Genomic DNA, 26505 nt, shown 5'->3' on the forward strand with positions numbered 1-26505 from the left:
TAAAACAGAAAAAAGGGCAAATATACAGAGAGAAATGGGAGTATTTTGTAACATGACTTGATGTTGCCTGTGGCTGAATCGCCACGCATGCGCGTTTCGCCTCGGCTCCTGGTCGCTCCGCCATCTTTGTCGGCTGCCCCCATTGTTCACTCAGCGGCGGGTTAAGCGGTTCACATACTGCGCAATAAAAACAACTTGACGGTGTTACAGGCAGCTGCCAAAGACAGTCGTGGACTTTCTCTCAGGGTTGCGACTTGTTCTCGGCCAGCAAGTTAAACAGAATGGACGATGACCAGCCTAAAACCCTGTAAGTGTGTGTGTGTGAGTCTGCGTTACCGCTAGCTACGTTAGCATTAAGATGCAGCGTATTATCCGGACTCCGGACCTAAAAACGGAGATATTTTGGACATTTAACTCTATTATTAATCCCACAATTGTATGAGGTGTTTAAGCTAATAACCTCAATGATAACTAAACACATCGTAGTGATCTAACATCTGGTAAATTCGCCTCAGTCGTGAATGCTAGCCAACGTTAACTAATTCCAGAAATTGCTCAAATTAACGCGTTGGTTCACGCTCAATTTTGATTTTAATTGAAATGAATAGAGCTGAATGTGTTTTAGTTTGTGCCGAATTCATTGGTGACCTGTACGGATTGGCCCCATGTGATAGAGACTGCTCTACACGGGTAGTGAGTGACGATGAGCAGGAGAAACCTGGACTGGTGTGTTTTCTCTACGGAGTCTGGTGAGCCGTCAGCTCCACAACGTTGTTGCGCTGGAAGCATCACTGCACAGGCCCAGGAACGAGTCATTAGAATGGATAGCTGTGTTACCAGTAACCACAGTGAGATAGTAACAAATGCAAACGCTGTTTATTTTGTCATGGAAAAGGTTTATTTTAATTAAGATGCACTTCAATCTATTTTAAAGGGCAGGGAGCAGATATTTTAATGGTGTTGGCTGTCTTTAGTTGCTCTCTTATGTTTGTTTTTATTAAATGCAGACTACATGTAATCATTTGCCAGAAACAGTCTTGAGACATTTGCAGTTTCTTGAATCTTAAAGGTGGATTTTAAATCTAATTACTGCCTGGTGCTGGTGTCTGTTTTTTATTGTGGGTGTGTGTGTGGTTTTGGCATTTACACACACGCCAGTTTAAATAATAATATTTCATGGTTTAAGTGCAGTACAAGATGTCACATTTCTACTTCACTAAACTGTCTGTCTCTTGTCCGTTGTAGGTATGTGGGGAATCTGTCCCGGGACGTGACAGAGGCCCTCATCCTGGAGTTGTTTGGCCAGATTGGACCCTGCAAGAGCTGTAAAATGATAGTAGATGTGAGTATCATCCCCCCCTCCTCCTCTCGTGCCTGAGAAGATGCTTGGATTACAACCGGCACCTTTGGCCGTACAATCCAAGGACAACTGTTGTATAACCTTTGAGAATTCATGAATCAATATTTAGCTCCCCAGCCTTGGGATCTGGTTTAGTTTTCTGATGTTCATTCACAACAATTCCTCCAGAGTCCAGGATTATTCTGCAGGGTTCCACATTGTTTTTCTACTTGTCCCGTACCCTTATAAAATATTTATTTATGAGCAGTTATCAAATAACAACAAAGATCAACGTTATTTATGTGTCATCTTTATTTAAGTAAATGAATCTGGAGATTTGCCCACATCCTCTTAACACCAACCAACTAAACTCCTGTTTACAGGATAATTGAAATGCTCGTTAGTTCTTAAGTTTATAAATGTAGCTTTTACCCGTTGCAGTTTTCTCTCATGTGCCCGATCGGCACTGCACGAGGGCAACTCTCAAAAGAGATGAGAAGGAAGGGAAGCTGAGATGGCTCGCTCCTTACCTACTTCCATCATTGTCTCTGGGAAAAAATCAGTGTGTTGAATCATTTTTCAGTTAGATTAACTAGCCCGCCGTGGCATTTTACTATCCCCAGGCAAGGGGGCAATCCTTATTGTTATTGTCACTTTAATCCTAAATGATGTTGTCATATTTACTAAAGACCACAGTGACTTTAAAGTCCAACATAGTCTGTTGCAGCATACATATCTGCTCTGTAAATCTCTTATCCTTCAAGGGATACGGTTTGTATATTTCTTTAAACGATGGTGTGTAATATTTGTGTTTCTCGTCCCCTCCAGACGGCAGGTCATGACCCGTACTGCTTTGTGGAGTTCTATGAGTATAGACATGCCACTGCCACAATCGCAGCCATGAACGGTCGGAAAATACTGGGTAAGGTAAGCTATCATATCTCCTGGGTGAGTCGACTATGGCGAGGCTGGGTGGGCATGGTTGAAAATGAAGCAACTGGAAAGACGTGTATCTTTTTTAGATCTTCTCACACTTCCTTGTTCCTGCTCCACTGCACTTTAATTTGTTTTTATTCCCCTGCGCACGTTATTCTTCTGTGCACAATCTGAAATGACCGCGGCGGGAATGCCAGTAATGTTACTTCTGTGAACTCAAAACAACATAATGTCTTCATACTCGACGATGTGAGCTTTTTGTTTTTCTTTGGAATTGTTTCTCGTGGTATTAAAACTAGTCGGTAGATCCCTCAAGTAGCCATGATAGATTCAAATAATTAGAGTAAAATTATTATATTATTATAGTGTTTTCTGCCCTCACAGTTGTAGGTTTAGGAGGCCAATATGTTATTTTTTATTCCTGTAATTAGAGAGAAGCAAATTCATTCAGACTGATGCGGTTTATTACATTTTGACACCTTTTATGATTGAATTGAGACTCTTTCTTATCTTTTGAACCGGCACTGAAACTATGAATATGTCAATATCTGTTTTTAGCAATATTTATGTTGCATCATATTCTAATATAAGTGAATTGTCACACACACAAAAAAAAGCTCAAGTCTTCTGTTCATGCAGTCTGTTTTACATCCTAGGGCCTTTTTTAAATAAATAAACACTATTTACTTTTTCTAAACATAATATATTGTTTGGTCTATATAGTAGAATAGCAAAAAAATAAACAAGTTTATATGATGAGGTGTCTTGTTTTGTCCTGTTTTCAGTTGAATATTAAAAGAAAACTATGAAACAGCAAATATCCACACTGAAGAAGCTGGAACCAATTATAATATTTTACTTTATATACTAATAATAAGTGGATCAGAATACTTGCACATTAAGCAAACTTTTACATTAGACATTTGACCAATTAGGTTATAAAAGCCTTTACAAATCTCCAAAAGCAGGATCTTTTGCGGGCTGTAGCATTATATGACATAAAAATAATATCTAATAAACTACTAACTTGCATTGTGTATCTACACAGGTGTAAACAAGGTGCTGTTTGAAATACTGTCACATAATGCATCATTGTGTCTCATGTTGATTGATTGGTTTGTTGAACATGGCCCTGCTGTGTAATCGTGCTACATGTCTCTGATCTCCTTGAACTGATGCTCTTCTGTCCCCTCACGTGTTTACTGCTCTGTGTTCTTTTGCAAAGTTATTTCCACTTAGAATCCACATAAGAGCAACTTCAAGAGAAAATACATTCAGTTGAAAATATTTTATCCTCAACAGGTATTGAAGGACCATTTGAGGAGTATAACAAGTTCGTAAAAATCACTTGTTTGTAAGTCCCTTGTTATTTGGACCTTACTTCCTACAGTTTTGCTCCAAATTTTTACTTGACTGAAATGTTCCTGATAATGAAGGTGAAATCTTGATATCCCTTTTATAATCTCCACTGTATTTATTACTGTTCTATTAACTAATGCAAAGGTATGTAAAATTAGGTAATAACAATGAATGAATCAGTTTGTCGTGTTGGTTTAAGAACCCACGTAAGGCCTACAGAGACCACCTTATGACAACAAATTCTCAATCACAGAATATAAAAGTAAACTGGTGTGTGACAGCCTCTAATCAGAGAGAAAGCACCTTCCTCCCTTATGCAAGCGTCCTTCACTTCTCACCTTCTTCCCTCTTCCTTCCGCTCTCGACTGTCTCCTGCAGGAGGTCAAGGTCAACTGGGCCACGACGCCAACCAGCCAAAAGAAAGACACAAGTAGTAAGTAGTTCATCGCGGTTACAGGGTTTCTTCATCGCGGTTACAGGGTTTCTTCGTCGCGGTTACAGGGTTTCTTCGTCGCGGTATGTTCGTCGCGATTTCTTCGACGCGGTTTCGCATTTTCTTCGTCGCGGTTACACGGTTTCTTCATCGCGGTTTCATGTTTTCTTCATTGTGGTTACACGGTTTCTTCATCACGCATTCTTTCTTCATCACGCATTCTTCATCGCGGTTTCATGTTTTCTTCATTATGGTTACACGGTTTCTTCATCACGCATTCTTCATCGCGGTTTCATGTTTTCTTCATTATGGTTACACGGTTTCTTCATCACGTATTCTTTCTTCATCACGCTTTCTTCATCGCGGTTTCATGTTTTCTTCATTGTGGTTACACGGTTTCTTCGTCGCGGTTTCTTCATCACGGTTTCACGCATTCTTCATCACGGTTTCTTCATCACGCTTTCTTCATCACGCTTTCTTCATCGCGGTTCAAATATCATCACGTTCCAAACACAATACTCGGTATATAAAAACTTGTTTGTTTAAAATAAACTGTTCTGGATAAAACGTACATGAAAACATAATAATACCCGCAACAATAAAATAGAAGTACAAAATAGCAACAGGTGTTATGCCATAAGCAGCGATTTCATTCATTATTTTAGTAAATAAAGTTCTTAAGAGTCAGACTTACCTGTCCGGTTGGCAGTGTTTTTATCTTATCACTGACATCATGCGATCTGTGTTTTCTTCGTGTTAAATTGTTTGTGTGAACGTCTGTTTTGTTTTCTTCAGGTCACTTCCACGTCTTTGTTGGAGATTTAAGTCCTGAAATCACCACAGATGACATAAAAGCAGCTTTTGCTCCATTTGGGAAAATATCGTAAGTGTATTCTTATCATCATTATTAGTGTAATTCTATATTTTATTCTATATTGCCATTTTGGATCAGACATGCTACATCATTAGCATGCTTTAAATCCCTTTCTTTATGGATATTTAATATGTTGCTGGCTTTTATCCTTGATATTTTACGTTTTGTTAACTTAACGTTATTTGTCCACAGGGATTGTCGAGTGGTGAAAGACATGGCCACAGGTAAATCTAAAGGCTATGGCTTTGTCTCCTTCTTCAACAAATGGGTAAGTGTGCCAGTAATGCCCATGTGTGAGAGGACTGAGAACACATTAGTTAACGTAGTTGAAGCTCAGGGTTTACATGCAGTGAGACGGTACGCTTCGTTGATGGCTGAGGGGTTCTGCGTGTTTCTCTCTCTGATCAGGATGCGGAGAACGCCATCCAGCAGATGGGAGGCCAGTGGTTGGGAGGAAGGCAGATCAGGACCAACTGGGCCACAAGGAAGCCTGCTCCTAAAACTACCAACGAGAGTAAGTTCACTGGAATTCAATCAAAGAAGAATGAATCTGTATCTCAGCTCTCTTACCTGTCGTACTTGTCAAAGATTCCCACATCTTCTAAATCACCTGAGAACACAAAATTACTGAATTTCTCTTGGGACTAATAAACACTTCACCGTAGCAGAGGCACACGGTTGTGTTCTTATATTTTGAGAAAAGACAACTTAAATAGAACCTTGCTCTATCTCTTCATTTAGCACCCAACACCAAGCAGCTATCTTTTGACGAGGTGGTGAACCAGTCCAGCCCCAGCAACTGCACCGTCTACTGCGGGGGGGTCACCACAGGCCTCACAGGTGAGTTTGTCCTTAAGACCGAGCTGCAGGGATTAAAAGCACTTATTTTAATACAGAATGTTAACGGTTTCATTTTCCTTTTTAGAGCAAATCATGAGACAGACCTTCTCACCTTTCGGCCAAATAATGGAAATCCGGGTTTTCCCCGACAAAGGCTACTCGTTTGTGAGGTAAGGGGACTTTATTTGATGCAATGAAAATTTTAATGATTCTTCCATGTCCTGAAAAACTATTTTTAGTAGTTTAATTATGTATCATAAGCTGCTTAGAGCTAGTCTTAAAACAGGTCACGATTCCCCCTTTATCATCTATGTTATGTTGCTTCAAACAACTGGATTTATTGAAGTTTCTCAAGTTTACGAGACTCTATTTGAACGCCTCATGACAGCGTTATAATTTAGCTTCGCCCCAATACTCCTGTTTACTGAGTAGAGCTTGAAAGCAGCATGATGCTGTCATCTGAAAATCAGAGTTTTTTTCCCCCGTTGCATCTTTAATACGAACCTCACGACGACGCTCTTTTTCTGTGTGCAGGTTCAACTCTCATGAAGCAGCAGCTCATGCCATCGTGTCCGTCAACGGTACATCCATAGAGGGCTACGTCGTGAAGTGTTACTGGGGCAAAGAAACGACAGACATGGTTAGCCCCATCCAGCAGGTACAGATGCCACAGGTATGTACACAAAGGACTGTCCTCCCTGGTCTGCTTCCGTTACAGTGACTCCCTGCTGGACCGCTTCATCTCACTGTGGTGCAATGTGACACTTAAATATATAATTCTGTACGTCAGCAGAACACGGTGAGCTTCGCAGCGCAGCCCTACAGTCAGTGGGGTCAGTGGTACAGCAACACGGCGGCCGCCCAGCAGATCGGGCAGTATGTGCCCAACGGATGGCAGGTGCCAAGCTATGGAGTCTACGGACAGAGCTGGGATCAGCAGGGCTACAAGTGAGTACGAGAGAGGACGCGGGATTGAAAGGAACGGCTTTCTTGCTTAACGCAGGTGTATAAATCCAGCTTTACTGTCCTTCTATACACTTGTATATGTACATATACACTTGTTACTTCAAATGTCCAGTGGCAGAAGAAGTATTCCGGTCTTTTACTACAGTGTAAAATGACTCTGGTAAGAGTCCTGCCTTAAACCCAGTCGATCTAGTAAAATGTTGATTTATATTTTGTATAACCGTCTTGTCTCTGTGTGCCGTTTCAGTCATTTACATGCCGGTGCCGGATGGACAGGTGTGGGCGCCGTGAGTAACGGGGCCATGGTGGAGCCGGGCCAGGGAGTCAACGGGGCCGTGCTCACCAACACGGCCGGCATGAGCACCGCCGGCTACCACACCCACTGATCACCGCTCACAGTAGGCCGCTCTAAAGCCTCTAAAGGGCCACAAGGATGATACTCTGCTGGGGGGGAAGGAGCGCATTAGATGTGCTCTCTGTCGCCACACAAACGTTATTCTGTTAGAGAAGCTGGTACGCCATGTTTTTTTTTTAATTTTTATTTTAAAACAACCTTTACCAGCCCATAACTTCACCCACTGCCCAAATCTGCAAGTGTAAAACAAACAACAATCCACTCCAGAACACGTAAATATGTCAAATCAGCTATTCCTCGGCCCATTTCTATTGTTTGGCGTATTTTTGTAATGCCTGCAGATGACTGGCCAAATGTAAATTATACGACCGTGTGTGTAGATATTTCTAGCACAGCCACGTTTATAATTTAAGAGAAACACCGACTAATTATAGCTAAAACACCAGGTTTTTGTTTTTGTTTTCAGCCCCTCAGAGCCAAAGAGCAAGGGCGGGATTTTATACCAATGTTTAACAATCATACAGGGAGACAGACGGCGCTCATTAATCCATAGTAAGTAATGCAATGTATTGAGGAAGGAGTGCCATTTTAATTTGTTCCTCTCGCTCTCACTTCTGGTCCGAGGCAGTTCTCAGGGTGTTTGTCGACGTCATTCTGTGAAATGTAGGAAATCACTGAGCAGGCCAAGTAGGCAGGTTGAGGGGAAAAGTGGAAACGATTAAGATTCAGCGCTCCTTCACTTTCATCTGCCGGAACACGGACTGAACAGACCGAAGAGACTCCTGTGTGTGTGCGTGCGTGTGTGTGTGTGTGTGTGTGTGTGAGAACTGATGCTTTTACACACAAGAACAATTCATCTTCCCCTGAAACAGAAAGGACTACGCCATCTTTTTTTTTTTTTTTTTTTTTTGCAACTGATAAAATTGTGTCGTTTTCTTTCTTTTTTTGTTTTGTTTTCAGCAACTTTAAAAATGACGACATTGTATAAAGAGCTTTTGCCTTTTTTTTTTTTTTTTTTTGTGTTTCATTTCGGGACTGTCTTATAAGGAAACGTTGCAGTGACACCATCGAGAATCATCCGACACGCGAGACCTTTTTTATGTTTGTTTATGAAACACTAAGTGGCTGTCAACTGTCAACTTTTTATTTTTTCAATTAGATTTTCAATATCTCAAATGAACCAATTGCAGGGATTACTGCCACTCTTATCTTACTTATAGGCAGGTGAATATTGCACAAATACTTAAGGTTACCGTTTCACACAATTTGAAAATACTCGGTTGTTTTTATGTTTTTGCATTCCACATTCTTTTGTCTGTTTTTTATGTATATAACCAAACAGTCTGTTGAATTGTACTGAATCTGTATAAAGACAACATGTTAATGAAGGTTGATGGACTCCACAAACAGCTGTTTGACAGTAGCATCCCTGTCGAGCGCTGGTCCGTGTACAGTAGAGGCAACATTCGATTCTTCCAGTGACTCTGCATGAAAAAGCAGCATTGCTATGCAATGCAAGAGCCTTTTTCAATTGACAAGTAATACATCATTAAGTTATTCTGTCTCAAAACTAAATAATTGTTTTTATAGATCAAGAAAACAACCATATGAGGATCCAAGTTTTGCACTGTGGCCACCACCATTTTTAATAGAGCTGGAAAACATCCATTGTGTTGCCTTATCCGTGAGTTACTTTTTTTTAAAAATTTAACCAAAAGATCATCCAGGAGTAGGCGGTGACTAAGAATGTTTTCAACCTTTGTTTTGGCGAGAGAAGGTCTGTCGATGCTTCAGTGACATGGTTTGAGTTTTTGCTTTGTCCCCATTAAAATGCTGATGCTTAAAACAGATCCCAGTTACACTGTTTGCATCTTTAAAACCAGGTGGAACGGGTTTGACAAAATTCACTGTATTCACATGTATTATATTCAGTGTGCAGACTTTATTCTTTTAACATATAATTAGTCACCGTTATAGATCACTTTCACGTGCGATTAATGTGCTCATTATTTTCTTGATTAGTTAACCATGAAATGTAAAAAAAAAAAGTGTCTTCAAATGTTTTCTATTGTCCAACCAAAAGTCCAAAACCTAAATATGTTCAATTTTATATCATATATGACAAAGAAAAGCAGCACATATTTCACATTTGAGAAGTGGAACCAGAGAGAACTTTTATTTAGCTTAAAAATGAAATGACTGAGACTTTTTCTAATCATACTTTATGATTAGTTTGTCTGCTATTAGACTAATAGATTAATCAATTCATAATTTCAGTTTAAATATAGTGCAATGTGTAGTGGGTGGACAAAAACCAGAACCTCTAAATGTAAGGTTGTATGACGCCATGTTAATTATGTTCATCTCTTTACGTTTAACAATTAGGAAATACAACTGCAATGCTTTATATTAATTTATGTTTTACATCCTGAGTATATTTGGGTTTTGGACTCTCGGTCTGAAGACTTCAACAGAAATGAAAATATTTAAAGACGATCAGTCAATTAATTCAACATATAACATTACAAGGTTTTTGTCATTGTATGACAGGGTTGCACAACGGAATATATATATATATATATATATATATATATTACTGCTCAAAAAAATAATGGGAACACTTAAACAACACAATGTAACTCCAAGTCAATCACACTTCTGTGAAATCAAACTGCCCACTTAGGAAGCAACACTGACAATCAATTTCACATGCTGTTGTGCAAATGGAATAGACAACAGGTGGAAATTATAGGCAATTAGCAAGACAGACACCCCCAATAAAGGAGTGGTTCTGCAGGTGGTGACCACAGACCACTTCTCAGTTCCTATGCTTTCTGGCTGAAGTTTTGGTCACTTTTGAATGCTGGCGGTGCTTTCACTCTAGTGGTAGCATGAGACGGAGTCTACAACCCACACAAGTGGCTCAGGTAGTGCAGCTCATCCAGGATGGCACATCAATGCGAGCTGTGGCAAGGTTTGCGGTGTCTGTCAGCGTAGTGTCCAGAGCATGGAGGCGCTACCAGGAGACAGGCCAGTACATCAGGAGACGTGGAGGAGGCCGTAGGAGGGCAACAACCCAGCAGCAGGACCGCTACCTCCACCTTTGTGCAAGGAGGAACAGCAGGAGCACTGCCAGAGCCCTGCAAAATGACCTCCAGCAGGCCACAAATGTGCATGTGTCTGCTCAAACGGTCAGAAACAGACTCCATGAGGGTGGTATGAGGGCCCGACGTCCACAGGTGGGGGTTGTGCTTACAGCCCAACACCGGGCAGGACGTTTGGCATTTGCCAGAGAACACCAAGATTGGCAACTTCGCCACTGGCGCCCTGTGCTCTTCACAGATGAAAGCAGGTTCCACTGAGCACATGTGACAGACGTGACAGAGTCTGGAGACGCCGTGGAGAACGTTCTGCTGCCTGCAACATCCTCCAGCATGACCGGTTTGGCGGTGGGTCAGTAATGGTGTGGGGTGGCATTTCTTTGGAGGGCACACAGCCCTCCATGTGCTCGCCAGAGGTAGCCTGACTGCCATTAGGTACCGAGATGAGATCCTCAGACCCCTTGTGAGACCATATACCGGTGCGGTTGGCCCTGGGTTCCTCCTAATACAAGACAATGCTCGACCTCATGTGGCTGGAGTGTGTCAGCAGTTCCTGCAAGACGAAGACATTGATGCTATGGACTGGCCCGCCCGTTCCCCAGACCTGAATCCAATTGAGCACATCTGGGACATCATGTCTGGCTCCATCCACCAACGCCACGTTGCACCACAGACTGTCCAGGAGTTGGCGGATGCTTTAGTCCAGGTCTGGGAGGAGATCCCTCAGTAGACCATCCGCCACCTCATCAGGAGCATGCCCAGGCGTTGTAGGGAGGTCATACAGGCACGTGGAGGCCACACACACTACTGAGCCTCATTTGGACTTGTTTTAAGGACATTACATCAAAGTTGGATCAGCCTGTAGTGTGTTTTTCCACTTCAATTTTGAGTGTGACTCCAAATCCAGACCTCCATGGGTTAATAAATTTCATTTTCATTGATAATTTTTGTGTGATTTTGTTGTTGGCACATTCAACTATGTAAAGAACAAAGTATTTAATAAGACTATTTCATTCATTCAGATCTAGGATGTGTTGCTTAAGTGTTCCCTTTATTTTTTTTGAGCAGTATATATATATATATATATATATATATATAAATAAAAATTTAAAAAGGCTAAAGTCGACCTGAAAACGAATCTAAAAGCACCCGGCCACCAAGCTACATGAACTACACTTCCCATGAGTCCGCGCTCCCGAAGAGGCCGCCCCCCATTTTTTTCACCACGTGATCGCCTCCGACCAATGGGGAGTGTCGTTACAGGCGCAATGCGGTTGTCGGGATGTAAGGAGGAATGGCGACGGTCGAGACGGTTTTGGAGGCCAGAGTTGAGATGAATGTGGACCAAACAGAAGCCGAACACAGGTATTTTAAACATTTCTCACGCGGTGAGGTCGCGTGCGACCCGCGAGGTGTGTTTACAGCGAGGTGGAGCCGCATGTTAACATTTACATGATACAATCTGCAGCATTATAACGCATTTAACTGACAAATTAGCAAAACTTAAGGAAGCAATGACGTTTTAAATAAAGTTTAATATTGCAATTTTACTTTTTGCATAAAAAAGCATTGATTGTTTTTACTTCACTTTACTCTCACTCTATGATACATGAATGACACTTTAAGATTTACTATATTTATTACTACCTGTACCCACAGACAATATCACAATACAGTGTGTGTATATATACATATATATAGACAAAAAATTATTTATTACATACAATACTGTTCAAAAGTTTGGACTCACCTGTTCCTTCAATAATGGCTATTTAAAAACAGTATAATTCAGTTACCAAATGTATTATTTTGCCATTTAAATACTTTTGGCCCCAAAAGAAGAATAATTAAATGATTCCCACAGTGTTGCCTGACAGGAGAGCTACTGTTGGAACCCAGTCTGGTTGAACTGTTACACAACTTTTGTTTCTCCGTGTACAAAACATAATCTCAACATAAATGTATTATTTTTCCTCCTCCATCTAGGTCTCAATCCCTTCTGTTCCAGCTAAACTGTCAGTGACAGAGAGTCCCAAAGATGGAAACAGAAGTAACGGCGTCGTCGTCCTCGTCGAACGTTGTCTCGTCCTCCGCTCCCCAGACCTTCACCGCTCAGGCCAACCTGGCAGCAAAGCAGAGAGATGGCAAAAAGACCACAGCCGCCACTCCCGCCTTCCTCTCCAACCTGGGGAGGGCCACCCTGAGAGGGATTCGCAAGTGTCCGCAGTGTGGCGTCTATAACGGCACCCGGGGGCTCAGCTGCAAGAACAAAGCGTGCGGGATTACCCTCAGAAATGCGTCTGCGGCAGCGGGCAGGAGCAGCAGGAAATGTGCGGTGGACGTGGTGAGGGTGATAATAGACAGTGAGGAAAGAATGGAGAAAGAGCGTGAAGGTGTGGGAGGAGGAGGAGGAGGAGGAGGTCTGGGTGGAGGCTCAGCTACAGGAGTGCAGGTGTTCTCGGTGTGTCACAGAGGAAGAGGAGCCACAGCCACGCAGTTGGGCTTCGTTGAACTTGTCCCCACAGACACGGCCATAGCGACAGGTGACGGCGCTACCCTGCTGACCCGCATCAACCTGGGACGCTGCTTTTTGTCGTCGTGCAGGCAGGGTCAACGGTCACATCAGGGCGAGACCGAATCAGGGGCGGCGGGCTCGAAACAGTCCTCAGACAGCCTCTGCGTCCACATCAAGCAGGCGATAGAGTGTCGGAGCTGCTCCACGCCGCTGACCTTAAAGAGCTCTGTCCTGGAGGGTCTGCAGGCCTCCCTTCAAGCCAGGAAGGAGCTGTGGAGGCTGGCCACGGAGTCCCCGGGCCCCCTGGTGCAGCGCGTCGCAAAAGACACCCTGGTGGTGAAGTGCCACGTAGATTCCCAGCATCCTCTGGGGCTGCTGCATCTCACCGTGGGTGCGGGTGGACTGTCTGAGGGTTTAAAGCGCGAGAGAAAGGGCAGAGAGCAGCAGCATGATGGCGTCTTCCACTGTGCCTGTCAGGTCAGCAGCAGCAGCAGGAAGAGCAAACATGGTGTCGATCCTGCAGGTGGGTCCACCAACTCTCATCCTCCGTCTCTCGGCCCGGTCACGTCACAACCCTGCCTGCACTTCTACGCCTGTGTGTGCGCCTTTGCAAGCGATGAGGAACTGGCGTCAGAGTTCACCGCGTTCATCAAGTACACCCCCAGTGGTAAAGTACACTGAGCCGGTTGTTTTCTGTCTGATTTTAAAAGAATAGTTTTACATTTTGGTAAAATACTTGCTGAGAGTTTGAGCTATTTCTTATGAAGTCTTTTTTCTGTGTTTGTCTTTTCTCAGGTGTGCAGCACAACGCTACCTGTAGAGTAGTGAGTCCCGGTGAGAAGCCTCTGCAACAGGCCGACCCGCTCAACGCTCGCCTCAAGACAAAGAAGCTTCGCCTGGATGAGCCTCTCTCTGGTGGTTTCATCGTTAACACCTCTGGAACTATCTGTTATCACCACATTAATGCAGGACGATTCTCCAGAGCATGTTTGTCTGAATCTTCCACTTGTCCTTCCTTCTCTTTCTCGCCTTGTCGTTCTTTTTTTATTCCCTGCCTCAGTGGCCTCTACCTCTGGGGTGTGGAGGAGAGCCGGTCAGAGGAGAGCCCCTGGTGCTGGTGGGCTGAAGGCTCCAGGTGCTGCCTGCCCGCCCTCCTTTCCTTTACCTTTTTTCATCTTTCTGCCTAAATCTGTGTGTCAAAGAGAGCCTCACATCATCTTAGACATCTGTCTCTATCTTTATCATCCCCCCTGTCTAATCCCGCAGCACTAATCCCAATCCACTATTAAAAAAGAGGGTCGCACTGCAGTGGCCGTGTTTGCAGGCCTTTTTTATTAACTAAACTTGACAGACTTTAAAGAGTAAATATCTGGTCTGGTGGGTGGTCCACCTAGAAGCTTAAAGAAGATAATGAAGTTTGTTGCGGTATTTATAATCCGTGTGCTTGTGTCTCAGGGAGCTCGCAGCTCGTGGATGAGCGGATGGTGACGATGGGCTTCCAGCAGTGGCTGGCCGGCGTCACAGAGAGGATCCACCAGACGATGCACTACCAGTTCGATGGTAAAGATGAAGCTCTATGAAGTCATGTCAGTGGTTCATAGTTGAAGAAATAGATCAAGAGTTTGGGGAATGCTTCACTTTCTTGCAGAGAGTCAGATGAAGAAATTGACACCATTCTGATGTCTGCACTGTAAATATATATAAGGCTACAGTGGTTAGCTTAGCTTAGCATAGAGACTGGAAACGGGGGGGAAAGGCTAGCCTGGCTCTGTATAATGGTAAAAAAAATCCACCTACCAGGCAGAACCTCTAAATTTTATTTATTTTTCGTTCCATTTAGACAGAGCCAGGCTAGCTGTTTCCCCCTGTTTCCAGTCTTTATGCTAAGCTACGCTAACCAGCTGTTTGTTGCCTTAAATGTACCACACAGACATAAGAGCGGCTTCAATCTTCTCATTGCGAAGAAAGAGTACATTACCTAAATACTCCTTTGATACATGAGGGAGTAAAAAAGGATTTCTCACAATCTGGTAACCCATAATCATAGATTCATAAATCACTATTAAATGAACTCAAACCTGTTCATCTTTGCAGGTTGACGGTTGCTTTGTTGCACACAGTAAGAGGTTTTTGGTGTTGATGTTTTTCCGTCAGGGAAACCAGAACCTCTGGTGTACCACATACCTCAGGAGTTCTTCAACGCTCTGCAGCAGCGGCTGTCGCTGGGCTCCAAGAAGAGGAGGCTGCCCAACTTCACAACAGGTGGAGCAACACAATACCCTTAATTATATTAATTATGTAATTACACATCATTCATTTGGTCATTACCAGGAAATCTGGAGCTACAAGTGTTTAAGGTGCACTGTACCCAGATATCTCAGTGATGGAAAGTACATTTACTCAAGTACTGTACTTTTTGAGATCCAATACAATATAATTATACATACATTATAATACAATTTTGAGATACTTGTACATTACTTGAATATTTCCACTCCATACTTCTCCTCCACTACATTTTGGTGGCAGTTATTGTGCTTTCTTTAAACCACTCCATTTATTTTACTTTGCAGAATCAGATTCTTGATACTAAATATAAATCAACAAATACTTTATGATGTATTAATATAGGTTAAGCTACCCAGCAGTATATAAAGTTATGACATTGAGTCACTAATTAATATAATAATGTATTTGATTCTGAATAACGTTCTGCATAACGAGTACTTTTATTTTTCATAGTTTTTAGTATATTTTAACTAATAAATTAGAGTTTTTAATGCAGTAAAGTATTTCTACCTTGTGGTATTGCTACTTTTACTCAAGTAAAATACTTCTTCCATCCCTACATTTTGAATGACGTTTTACCTGTAATGAACTTTTACATTATTATATATATAAATGATCTAAATACTTCTTCCAAACCACAAATAAGTGAACAAATGTGGACTCTCTTTCTCTCTCCTTGTGTGTTTTTTGTGGTCGTCAGCGTTTGTGAGGAATGACGGACTTCCTCTCGGCTCTTTCTCTAAGTACACCTGGCACATCACCAACCTCATGCAAGTCAAACGCATCTTTGACTCCTCGGAGGTAAACGCTCTCTGAACGTTGTTCTCTTATAATCCAGCTGCCATAAAGCGGAGAAGATATATATATTACTATGTCATACATTCAAACTTACTCTCTTCTGTCCATCAGCTGCCTCTCGAGCTCTTTCAGAGTTTTGTAAAGAACGCTGACGGCTCTTATTCAAGTTTCCGCTGCCCCGAGCCTCCGCCTGAACCAGAACCACCAGAGGGACACAGGACAGATCGGCCGCAGGCCATACGGCCGATGGAGCTCCGCACCTTCCTCAAAGTCGGTGAGTGACGTCGTTTTATGCATCTTAAAGTATCGGCATGAAGTCGGCTGTATTTGAACACCTGCCGCGTCTCCTCAGGACCAGCGGATCAGAAGGAGGCCGCTCCGTTCGTGATCGAGTGGATCCCGGACGTGCTCCCTCGCTGTCGCATGGGAGAGCTCAGGATCGGCTTCGAGTTCGGCCACCAGCAGAGCGGTCAGCCAGAGAACTGTGAGAAAACGAGTGCGGCGGAGGCGGAGAAGGGAGGCCGTTGAAATCCTTCAGCTGGTCGTCTAACGACAGTAACACTAATCCGTTGTAACTGCCTCTGTGGAGGACAGATATGGATTCATATGCCTCAGTCTGTGACTTACCCCATGTGTCATTGTTGTATTATGCAAGATAATCAATTGCCATGTGAATTACCCAGTGTCATATTGATCAGTATTTTTTACACAATCACGTCAGTAGCGCTCATCATGATGCCTTTGACTCACTGCTAAATATCCATATTTATTTGCTGTTTTAGTGACTAATTCCAGCAATTAGCAACTCGGCCATGTTTGTTCTTACGAGCTTCAGTGAGGAGATTCCAGGCTGATTGGCTGTTGGGTGAGGCGTTCTGTTTATGGATTGATTACCTTTTGTATTTTATGCAAACCTGTGCAGCGATATGAGGACTGGCTGCCCAGTGAATACAATCATGTGATCTCCCCGTCACCCATGCATCGTCTGTTGCACCTGTGCCCCACATAGAATATACCTGCCTCACTCATCCAGAGATCAGATAGGCTCCCAGTGTCAACCAGACATACTGTACATACACAGACATGAGTCATGGCTCCTACACAAATACAAAACAGACAATAAAAGAAGTATATTTTTGTATTTTCTTCTCGAGACAGATCATATAACCAGTAAAAATTTAAATAATATGAACTCTTTGTAAACGTGCGTAAGTGTTCCTCACAACGGGTAAACGTGTTGGTTCATTTGGGAAAATAAAGATATCTATATAATATATATATATATATATATATATATATATGTATAAAGACAGATTGTATTGTTTTGCTATGTAAGCGTAAAGAAAATAAAACACATTTAATAGATGACATGTCTGTTAAGATACATAACTCAAGAGTGGATAAATGGATCAACTTTCTACTAATGTTGACATTTTTGTATTTACGTGAAATATCTTCACAGCTCTTGATTGACTATCAATTAAAGTGACATTTGGTTCAGACGTGCATGTTTCCTCTCTGGATGAAATGTATTAAATCGATGACATCCCCATCAAACTCACCTGTACTTTGTTTTTAGTGCAAATGTTAGCACGCTAAACGAAGATGGTGAACATTAGATAATATCATTATGGATTAATGCAAGACATTATATAATCGTTTTTAAAATGGTGTGTTGATTGTGCTTGGCTTGAGTTTGATGTGATAACATAATGCTCAAAAGTGTCCCAAGTGTGGAAGGTGGTGTCTCTAACGTGCGCAAACTCTCGTGAGATTTTCTGCCTAACAACCTACCATAACTACAACCATTAATGTATCTGTTTTGGAACGTGCTCCGCTGGAAGTGAGGTGTATTGGTGTAATGGGTTAATGCTGGAGAAAACTTTCTGTGGAAAGAAGTTGCTCTTCTCGTGAGTTGATGGATGCTCAGACGTCCACCAGCAGATGGAGACATTCGCCTTCTCTAACGCAAGTAGAGAAGGTGGAATACATGTTACAAGTTACACCGATTTACAAGATGACTGATGATTAAATGAGAAAAGTTGATCTACAGGAGAATACATATTTGAAAGCAGTACAGAATACTTGAGAGCCTTGATGCAGAATGTTCCAACATATTCTTTTACATTTTGAATTGTCACCTGGTGCCTAAATTTAGTGTTTTCCTTTACATGAATAAAGACTTTTCCATCATAAATGTATGCAGAAAACAAAAATCCCTATTATGCAGGAAATTAAGGGTTTGATGCTCAAATAGTTTTTGGGGAAGACCCCCCCTACTTAATATGTTTCCCTACCAATGTTGAGACCAGACCTACGCCTTTGGAGTCAATGCTGGAGGCACTTTTTGTGGAAAGAAGTAGTTCTGTGGGTTGATGGATGCTCAGACTTCCCCCAGCAGATGGAGATATACGCCTTCTCTTTGTGCCACTGGATTAAAGCTTTTTAGTCAAAATAGAGAAGGTGGAATCCATGATAGGATTAATCAAACCGACTTACTTTCAGAAATTCAGTGTAACCAGTGCCTCGTTGTTCTCCGTTTCTGTTAGAAATTCAGTGTTGAACTGCATTTCGTAATTTGGCTGGATCTGGCTCGCTCCCTTCTGGGCATCACAAAGCAGGAATTACACACTCGCTGTGAGATATAACACTGGAAACATCACACACATGCTTCCAAATATATGTCCAAATGTTCATGAATTAATTAAAGATTACAAGTTAATACCATGAGAACGTCACGCCAAATTATATGCACTCCTCGGAAATAGCAGGCTGCACACTGCGTCTCTACATCAGGGGTGTAGGCGGGTAAGAACACTGCCAGCCATCGGCCTCCTTCCTCCCTCACAGGCCCCCAGGACATCAGTGTTGACTACAGCCTCTCTGCCTGCACAGGGGGCCCGGCTGCCAGACAGCTCTGAGCCACGCATTTAGCTGTTTATGTAGTCTGTCAGTCACAGAGATGCATCAATCCTCTCCTGGAAGGAATAGCGAGCACATTGTGACAGAGAGACTTCCTCCGTCGCCTGAAAGATGTGTTACAGACAGAGACAGAAAGGGCTTGAGAGGGGAGGTGGGGGGGGGGGGCTGGGAGTAGGAGGGACGGGGAAAAAATGCTGTCCATAAAGCAGAAAATGTTTAATATTATTTTATTAAAAAAAGACAAATGCCGTGGCTACATCAGAAAGTAGTACGATTAAAATACTTCTGAGCAAAATATTTGGGTCTAGCTTGGAGCTTCAGTCACAACAGCTCCTTGAGTTTCTCTCTATTTTCTCTGTACTCTTTCATTTACTTCCCCCATTTAATAAAAAGTTATTAAAGATAAAGAGTTCTCTGTAATAGCTTTAGTTAGCAAACTACCTCAGCTCAGTCGCTAATGGAACAATAAGCCGGTGTGCTCAGGGTCTACAGTCCACAGTCTTTGTAACTTGGCGCGCACGAACACGTGACTGTCACAAATAGTTCACTGATAAAAGCACTATTTACATGTCTGGGGATTAACAGGAGGTCTTAAAGTCTTCATTTGAATGTATATTTTGGCAGCCAAATCATATAGTTTACATGATATTCAACCTTTTGTTTCTTTGTAATGCTTTTAATACGTGATTTGTGTCTTTAGAGATCTTGTATAAAGACAATAAAGTAGTCCATGAATATGAGATATGAGTGTACATATAATTACAATCCCTCCTCTGCATTGTGGAGGTTGGCTTCTGGCTTTTTTGTTACACCTACAGTCTATATATCTATACGGGTTATACTTGTTTGTACACCCTCTGGCATTTGGGAGAATAAAGCAGTGAGTATAAATGCCTCTGTGCGTGCTCGAAGGCTCGCGCTACGGTATGCTAACAAGCTCACAGTAATATTATTTACCATATTCACCATCTTAGTTTAGCATGTTAGTACGCTGACATTCATAAAATAATACTCAACACAGAGTAGAGCTGAAGCTGAGATAGCAACAACATCTTTAGTCTTGCAGGTAAAATATTGGACAAATTCGTAATTTGACCTGATGATGGCGCTAGATTAAAGTTAACAAATCAAACCAAAGTTGTTTCAGTTCATCCTCTGGGGATCATGAATGCCTGAACCAAGATATCATGGCCTTCCATCTAAAAGTTGTTTTGGACATTTTACTAAAAACAAACCTGGTGGTGGCGCTGGAGGAAAAATCAGGGAATCACCAAAGTCAGTAGTCATCATCTGGGGACCATGAATGTCTGTACGTCATCTCATGGGAATCCATTCTAAAATTTGCTGGGAAATGTCGGTCTGAACCAAAGTCATGCACTTATAGACAGACATTGCCAAACAAGTTTGTCAAAGAGAGAACATTTTTTTAAGTTTACGCAATTTTTACAACCACATGTCAAGCAGAATATGACAAAAGTTCATGGCCAAGTCACCTCTGTCCGTCTCTCTCATCGATGAGTGAGTGAGTGGAAGCAGCCAAAATAAAGCTGACCGTGACTGCATGTCTGTCAACACCAGGCAGCAGACAGCTCTCTTCCAGCTCCGTCTCTCCACGCTATCTGCACACAAAATGTTTTCCAACATCATAGGAATTGCATTTCCTGGCACACAGGGTGAGATCTATCTCTACCTTTGTTCCCGTCTTTTGTAATAGCATATTTTGGGGTTGAGAGCAGGTTACATCATTTCTAAAACAACCAACCACAGATGTTTTATTTCGGTGATGAGACACTCCTTCCCCCCAGGATCACCTCTCATTAATCAGACACTATCCGGAAATTGCCGTTGTTGTGCACATTAATGTTATTATAGACTATTTAAGTCAGAAAATGTGTAACTTTTAAAGATTGAGCTGTAACCTTACAGTGAACCTTGTAGCATTCTGGAGCTCATTGTTTTGGTTTTAAGGCCCCCAACTTGATTCACTCGCACGGCTCTCATCAACATGTACAATACCTGCTCACCACCAAAAGGCAGACAGACAAAATCAGCAAATAGCTTTTGTCGACCATGTTCACCATCTTAGTTTAGCGCGTTAGCATGCTAACGTCTGCGAGTTAACGTTAAACCAAAAGTACAGCCGGGGCTGATGGGAATGTCATTAGCTTTGCAGGCGTTCGGTCATAAACCAACGGCTAGACGGTAGATTGAAAGCCCATCGTTAGGATTCAATTATCTGGGGATTATGAATGTGTGAACCAAATTTTATGGCCATCCATCAAAGAGTTGTTGAGATATTTCAGCGGCGGATCGACCAGCGGTTCCATCTCTTAGAGCCACGCTGCTGGCATTGGCTCAAAACATTCAGGTGTATTGATTTTGTATTTCTGTATTTACTGTTCACATGCCCATCATCGTGATTTAAAGAAAAAGGTGTAATCTCTTTACATTCGAAGCTTTGAATGTCTGTTGTCATGTTTTATAACGTAATCACCATAAAAACATGGGGAAAATATGACTTTGTGTTAATTTGGCTCTATAAAAGTTATTCATTCAGGTGCGTGTGGGAGCACATTTTAAAATGTAGTTTTTGAAAGGCTAAACTCCAATAAATATGGATTGAAGCAGAATATTTTTGGAAGATAAAAACATGGAAGTTGGAAATGATCACATCGATCTGTTTTTAATACATTTTGACAGTTACAGAGAGCTGAGCACAGCGTCACTCGCCGAGTATGTTTGAGAAAGAAGTGGGAAGAGAAGGTGAGGGCCAATGGACTTCAGCACACAATATTTCTTTCATTTATTAATAATAATCATTTGAATGTCAATGTTATGAATGAAGCTTCGAACTATTTGGTACAGCCCTACTTTTCTTTTTGTTCTTCACTCAGTGGTCTGAAACAAGATAACTTGGACCAAAAAGCAAAATATCTTCCTCCTCATACGTCTAAATTATGTAGTTTTAGTACCACTTAGACGGCGGTGGCATCTTGCATCTGGTGTAGTAGTATACATGTGGAAAGTACTCATAAATCCTAGAAGGTACAAATCCTTTCTTACTTCCACTTTGGTAGTTTATTGTTGCATCAGGGATGGTCCCTCATGTCCAGAGTCAACTGTGTAATAGTAATAATGTCAGAAAGGTTACTCCAATCTGCACGCAATAAGTAGATACCGAGCTTTGCGTCTTTCTGCAGAAACTAAACCATTAAAAAGGGGAAAAAGCTCGAGGAAATGGCGATCATCAGTTTCAGAGGTCAGCATTTTCTGAGCCAAATGAACAAAGCCAAACACATTATCTGAGCCCTGCTGGCAGAGCCACACATATTAGATATGTGTACTGGGAGCACCTGCACTCACAACAACACACACTAATCTAACACGGCGCCCTTCGCTGTAAGACAAGGGGGAAATAGACCTGCCAACAGGTCGTCTACCTGCCAACTGGAAGAGGTAGAGGCAGGCTGACGGGACCTGTCAACACATCCGTGATGACTGATGACAAACAGTGCCATGCAACGTTTCTACGTCCTCGACACGAACGCCGCTCAGCGCTGCCTCAGCAGAAAGTCATTAACTCGTGGTTGAGACAGGACCAGACAGAGAGAGTGACCATAATGACCCTTTACCCAACAACCTCTGAATCCTGCCCGTTGATCCTCGAGTCGACCAACCCAATCCGACGTCAATCCCCTGACAACCCACGTCTCAATTCCCAGTCTCTCATGATCGTCACTATTGATACCCACGTATTAGGGTTAAATCACCCCTGAACGATGGATGGCTTTGTTTAGTGAGTCGATTCTGGCTCAGTATCTTGTCTATTAAACCCTCAACCATGTAGAAGCGTTTAGTACACGTAAAAGGGAATTTTTTTAACACCCAAATCAGTCGATTTTAGTAGTGAAGGTCCTCACTGATAACTGAGACCACTGTTTGTCGGCTCAGCCTTGATAGCGTCCTGATTAAAAAGCTTCCTGTTAAGCTTCCTTAAGACTGTGAAAGCTACAGAAACAATATGCGAAGTTGATGTGAATAATTAGTTGCTGATCCATTAAGCTTCTAAGCGGTGCATGTGTAGGCCTGACTTTGTACTGGATTGAATGTAATGGCTTGAAACCAGCAATTTACTACTGAACTGAAGATGTCAGTGTGAGCAGTGTTGCGCTCACTTACTGATGTACACGCTAAAGTGCGTTTGACGGTAATGCGATCCTTGGAAAAGGAAAAAAAACAACTACATTGTCAATTAGTTTCCATCCACCTGTTTTTATGCATTTATAATAAAATTGTGCAAAGAAAACCTGTTAAAACATGTTTTTCCTTCATTTGAGTGCGACTGGTGCACTTTTAATTAGGTCATCTTGTTTAATGGCACCAGACTGGGAAATTATAATAAAATAGTCCATTTTATTTACATAGCCCAATATTTATTATTCAATATTTACATCCTAGTATCCGCTAAACAGTAGTGGATGGAAACACATTTAATTAGCATTTTCATTTGCGGATTATCTGGAAAATTTTGTTAAAATTTGTGCTGTATTTTAATAGAAATTTAACTTGTGACTACGAATCTTTAAACTTAATTTAAAAAAAAAAAGACAAACCAGCGAATGGGATTTGTAATTTCCACCTTCACACTTTTATACACCATTGTGCATCATGTAAACAACCCTCCTGCCGTCCTCACACATGCATCCCCACTGCACACATGGTAAGTTTCCCTCCTCCTCCCTTCCCCTCTGACTTCCTCCTGATTGTTGAGCGGAGCGGAGTCATCATCAGATCCATCAGTGCGGAGTCATTGCCTGAGGAAACACGGGCCAATTATGGCCATAAATAATAATGGGAGTGCACATCTGGCATGATGACTGATGGGCCTCTCTCACAGCTCATTTACATGGCTTTTGTGGGGCCCATCAGCGGCTTCGCTCTAACGTAATGCTCAGCAAATGAGCCTTTCACTGAATATTGTACGACTTCAAGGGTTGGAACGGCGGCACCGGGATGGCACTTATCGCCACAAACAAGGATCTGAAAAAAAGGAGATACAGGAATTGGATATATTTGGAGGAAGATTGAGGGTTTACGTGTTGCCGTACGCGCCCTAGACTTCCTGTCTTGTGCCTTGTCGGTGCAGTTGTGTGTTTTAGAGCGAGAGAGAAGTCCTTCCATCAGCATCAATTACCGTGACATGGGGGAGGGGGGGAGATCGATTGTGTCTGCGTGGTCAGGTAACAAACCAACCACCTCCCACACTCGAGCACACACTCTGCAGATACCTTACATGTACCCGTCAGACACCTGCCCACTTACCCCGTCTCCTCTAATGCCATCCGTGTCGTTTCCTAATGAGCTGAGTGAAAAATGATAGTTCGCGGCAGAGATTGGTGGTCACTTTTTTAATTTCTCAAGGTAGGCGTCAGCGCCGTTCAGGGAATCCTTAATCTGTCCTTTTTAGGTCGGTGGCAGCCTGGAGCCAGAGAACAAAAGGCTGCAGCGTGGTGACGTGTGTCCCGCCAGCTGATAAGCATGGTTGTTAATGGTGTGAGGGTAGATTTCATTACCCACTCCAGACTGCTCTCATTAAATAAACATCCCCCCTGTCACAATCCCTCACCGGGCGAGAAGAGGAGTTAACCGAGTAGAGGACGGATGCGTAAGATGGACAATAAGGTGTGAATGTTAATGAGGAAACTTGGCATTCAAAGTCAAATCAGTTGCAACATTTCGGGTGATGTTTCTTGCGGCGTGGCTGTAGGGACGGAAGGATGGGATGTCGGTCCGCTACGTCGGTCCAGACGGAAAATTTCTCAGCATCTTATGAAATGGATTGCCATGAAATTTGGTGCAGACATTCGTGCTCCCCAGAGGAAGAATCGCAGAGGAATTTGATACAGAAATCCAAGGTTTCTAGTAGCGGTGCAACGGATTATAAAAGTCGTAAAACGGATCAGAGTCACGGATCGGATCAGCACAAAAGAAAAAAAGGGAACAAATATGACTTTTTAAGTTCCCTGATCATGTTTCGTTTGCCGCCGATAGACAGATACAGATCCCTTTGTTGTTTGATTATGGCAGCTGGTCTACAAGGATCCAGACCCAAAAATCATTTCAACCGCTCTGAAGTCGGTAAATCATCAGAAATACTAAATGTTATACTTTTACTTTGTCGGTGGATAAGTTGCATTGTAGGCGGAATACAAAAAACGATATCTCTGGTTCTAGTACTCTGGTTAAACTGTCCATCCTGAGCCAGAGTTACAAAAGTAGAATATTTCTTTTAACTTGTCATTTACTTTAGTTTTAATCAAATATCTGCAAAACTAATGCCATCCCCTTCACCCTCAGCTGTGCTAATTAGGAAATGCTAGTATGGTAACATGTAAACATTATATGTTATGCTTAACATCAGGATGTTAGCATTCAGCTCACCACTCAGAGTCACTTGCTGCCAGCAGCGATACATCGATCTGGATCAATACAGCGACTCAATGATCAACGATGCACCGATGCACGTCCGTGTCGCCATTTCCATCCAAGCGCACCTTCAGAGCCCAGTAATAAAATTGTCGGATCATATTTAAGTTGCTCTTTGTGAGTGGATATAAGTATAACTGATTGTGTTAGTTGGGATATGATATTGTATCGTATCAATCACAGGCCCCTTGAATTGAATCGAATCAAAATCGTATCGTTGTGCAAAAGAATCGATATTTTTTTTCGTATTTTTCAAGCAGCTCTCGATGTGTTTTACTGCACACAGGTCAGCGGTTCGTCTGCAACAACTCCATGATGATTGTAAAGAGCTAGATTTTAAATGTATCTTTTGAGGGATCGGTTGTTATTGTGTCACGTCTTCACAGGCCAACCGGTTCAGGTGTTTGTGTCCGCTGCATCACTCCCAGACTCTCACTTACCCGTTCGTCTCGTTCTCTTTCTTCCATTAGTTTTCACCAGTTTTCTTTTTCGCCGACCCTTCCTTACACTCTCCTGACCTTGTGCAGACTCTCCCCCCTTCTCTCCTCTGCTCTGACTAATCTATGCCATCATCCTCTCTTCATCTATCAGAGTGCTCTCATTGTTTTGACGTCTAGTTAATTCTCGGCTCATGATTTATCAAATTCTTATTACCGCTTGCTGAAAGCCTCATTCATTGTCCTGATGTATGGTAATGATAGTCCCGGTGTGGCTGCCCGGATCGCAACAAACCCGCTCATTTATTTTCTTCCTCTCCTCCTCTCCTCCTCTCCTCCCTCCTTCTCTTCACGGCTGCCTTTTCTTCTGCAAACTGTTATCTTTTTACTTTTGTCCTTGCACTTGTTTCCCAATAATACGCACACAAATGCATAAAGCTGTCTTCCTGGAAAAATGCACATTACTGTAACCTATAATAAAATTGACGAACTCTTTTGTCATGTTTGCTCCGCGGCAAGTTGTCAGTAAATGTAGGTAAATTAGAGCTTCTTTGGTGCATTTGTTTGACAAGCAGTTATTATTAAGAAAAAGGCTTCTTCTGCAAAGTATTTTTTAGGGAATACTTTATTGTTAGTCAGTGTACTTAAACTTCTTTATTATTACAAGCAGCTCATATATGAAGGTATAAACCAACAGGAAGACAATAACATTTATTTACTCTCACTTTCTGCTGCTGCCGACTAGAATACAACGGTGTTATATTATATCGTCAGTCATTCATTCATTTTTAATATTTACAGCTGCTTCACAGGAGGATATATATATATATATATATATATATATATATATATATA

At 42.2% G+C, this 26505-nt stretch overlaps 2 protein-coding genes across 3 annotated transcripts; both read left to right on the top strand.

Moving 5' to 3' along the window:
* Positions 1 to 107: 107 nt before the first annotated feature.
* LOC116390517 (nucleolysin TIA-1-like) lies at positions 108 to 8952 on the top strand. Of its 2 annotated transcripts, none has more exons than XM_031860276.1 (12): positions 108 to 307; positions 1246 to 1342; positions 2168 to 2266; positions 4013 to 4067; positions 4863 to 4950; positions 5134 to 5209; positions 5350 to 5455; positions 5683 to 5781; positions 5867 to 5951; positions 6316 to 6454; positions 6572 to 6729; positions 6995 to 8952. In XM_031860276.1, exons 1-12 carry the CDS (start codon positions 282 to 284, stop codon positions 7131 to 7133), a joined length of 1167 nt encoding a protein of 388 aa, XP_031716136.1. In that variant the 5' UTR covers positions 108 to 281; the 3' UTR covers positions 7134 to 8952. The 2 variants fall into 2 exon arrangements, with proteins under 2 accessions (XP_031716136.1, XP_031716137.1); XM_031860277.1 differs by having other exon boundaries at positions 6575 to 6729.
* A 2529-nt stretch (positions 8953 to 11481) lies between these two features.
* cunh2orf42 (chromosome unknown C2orf42 homolog) lies at positions 11482 to 17065 on the top strand. The gene is made up of 8 exons (XM_031860206.1): positions 11482 to 11568; positions 12190 to 13385; positions 13514 to 13633; positions 14174 to 14278; positions 14873 to 14980; positions 15708 to 15808; positions 15917 to 16079; positions 16158 to 17065. The coding sequence occupies exons 2-8, from the start codon at positions 12242 to 12244 to the stop codon at positions 16331 to 16333; spliced, it is 1917 nt and encodes a 638-aa protein (XP_031716066.1). The 5' UTR covers positions 11482 to 11568; positions 12190 to 12241; the 3' UTR covers positions 16334 to 17065.
* Positions 17066 to 26505: the final 9440 nt, after the last annotated feature.

This window comes from Anarrhichthys ocellatus, unplaced genomic scaffold, assembly GCF_004355925.1.
Source record: "Anarrhichthys ocellatus isolate YVR2014 unplaced genomic scaffold, GSC_Weel_1.0 scaffold23, whole genome shotgun sequence".
In the NCBI taxonomy this organism is placed as follows: domain Eukaryota; kingdom Metazoa; phylum Chordata; class Actinopteri; order Perciformes; family Anarhichadidae; genus Anarrhichthys; species Anarrhichthys ocellatus.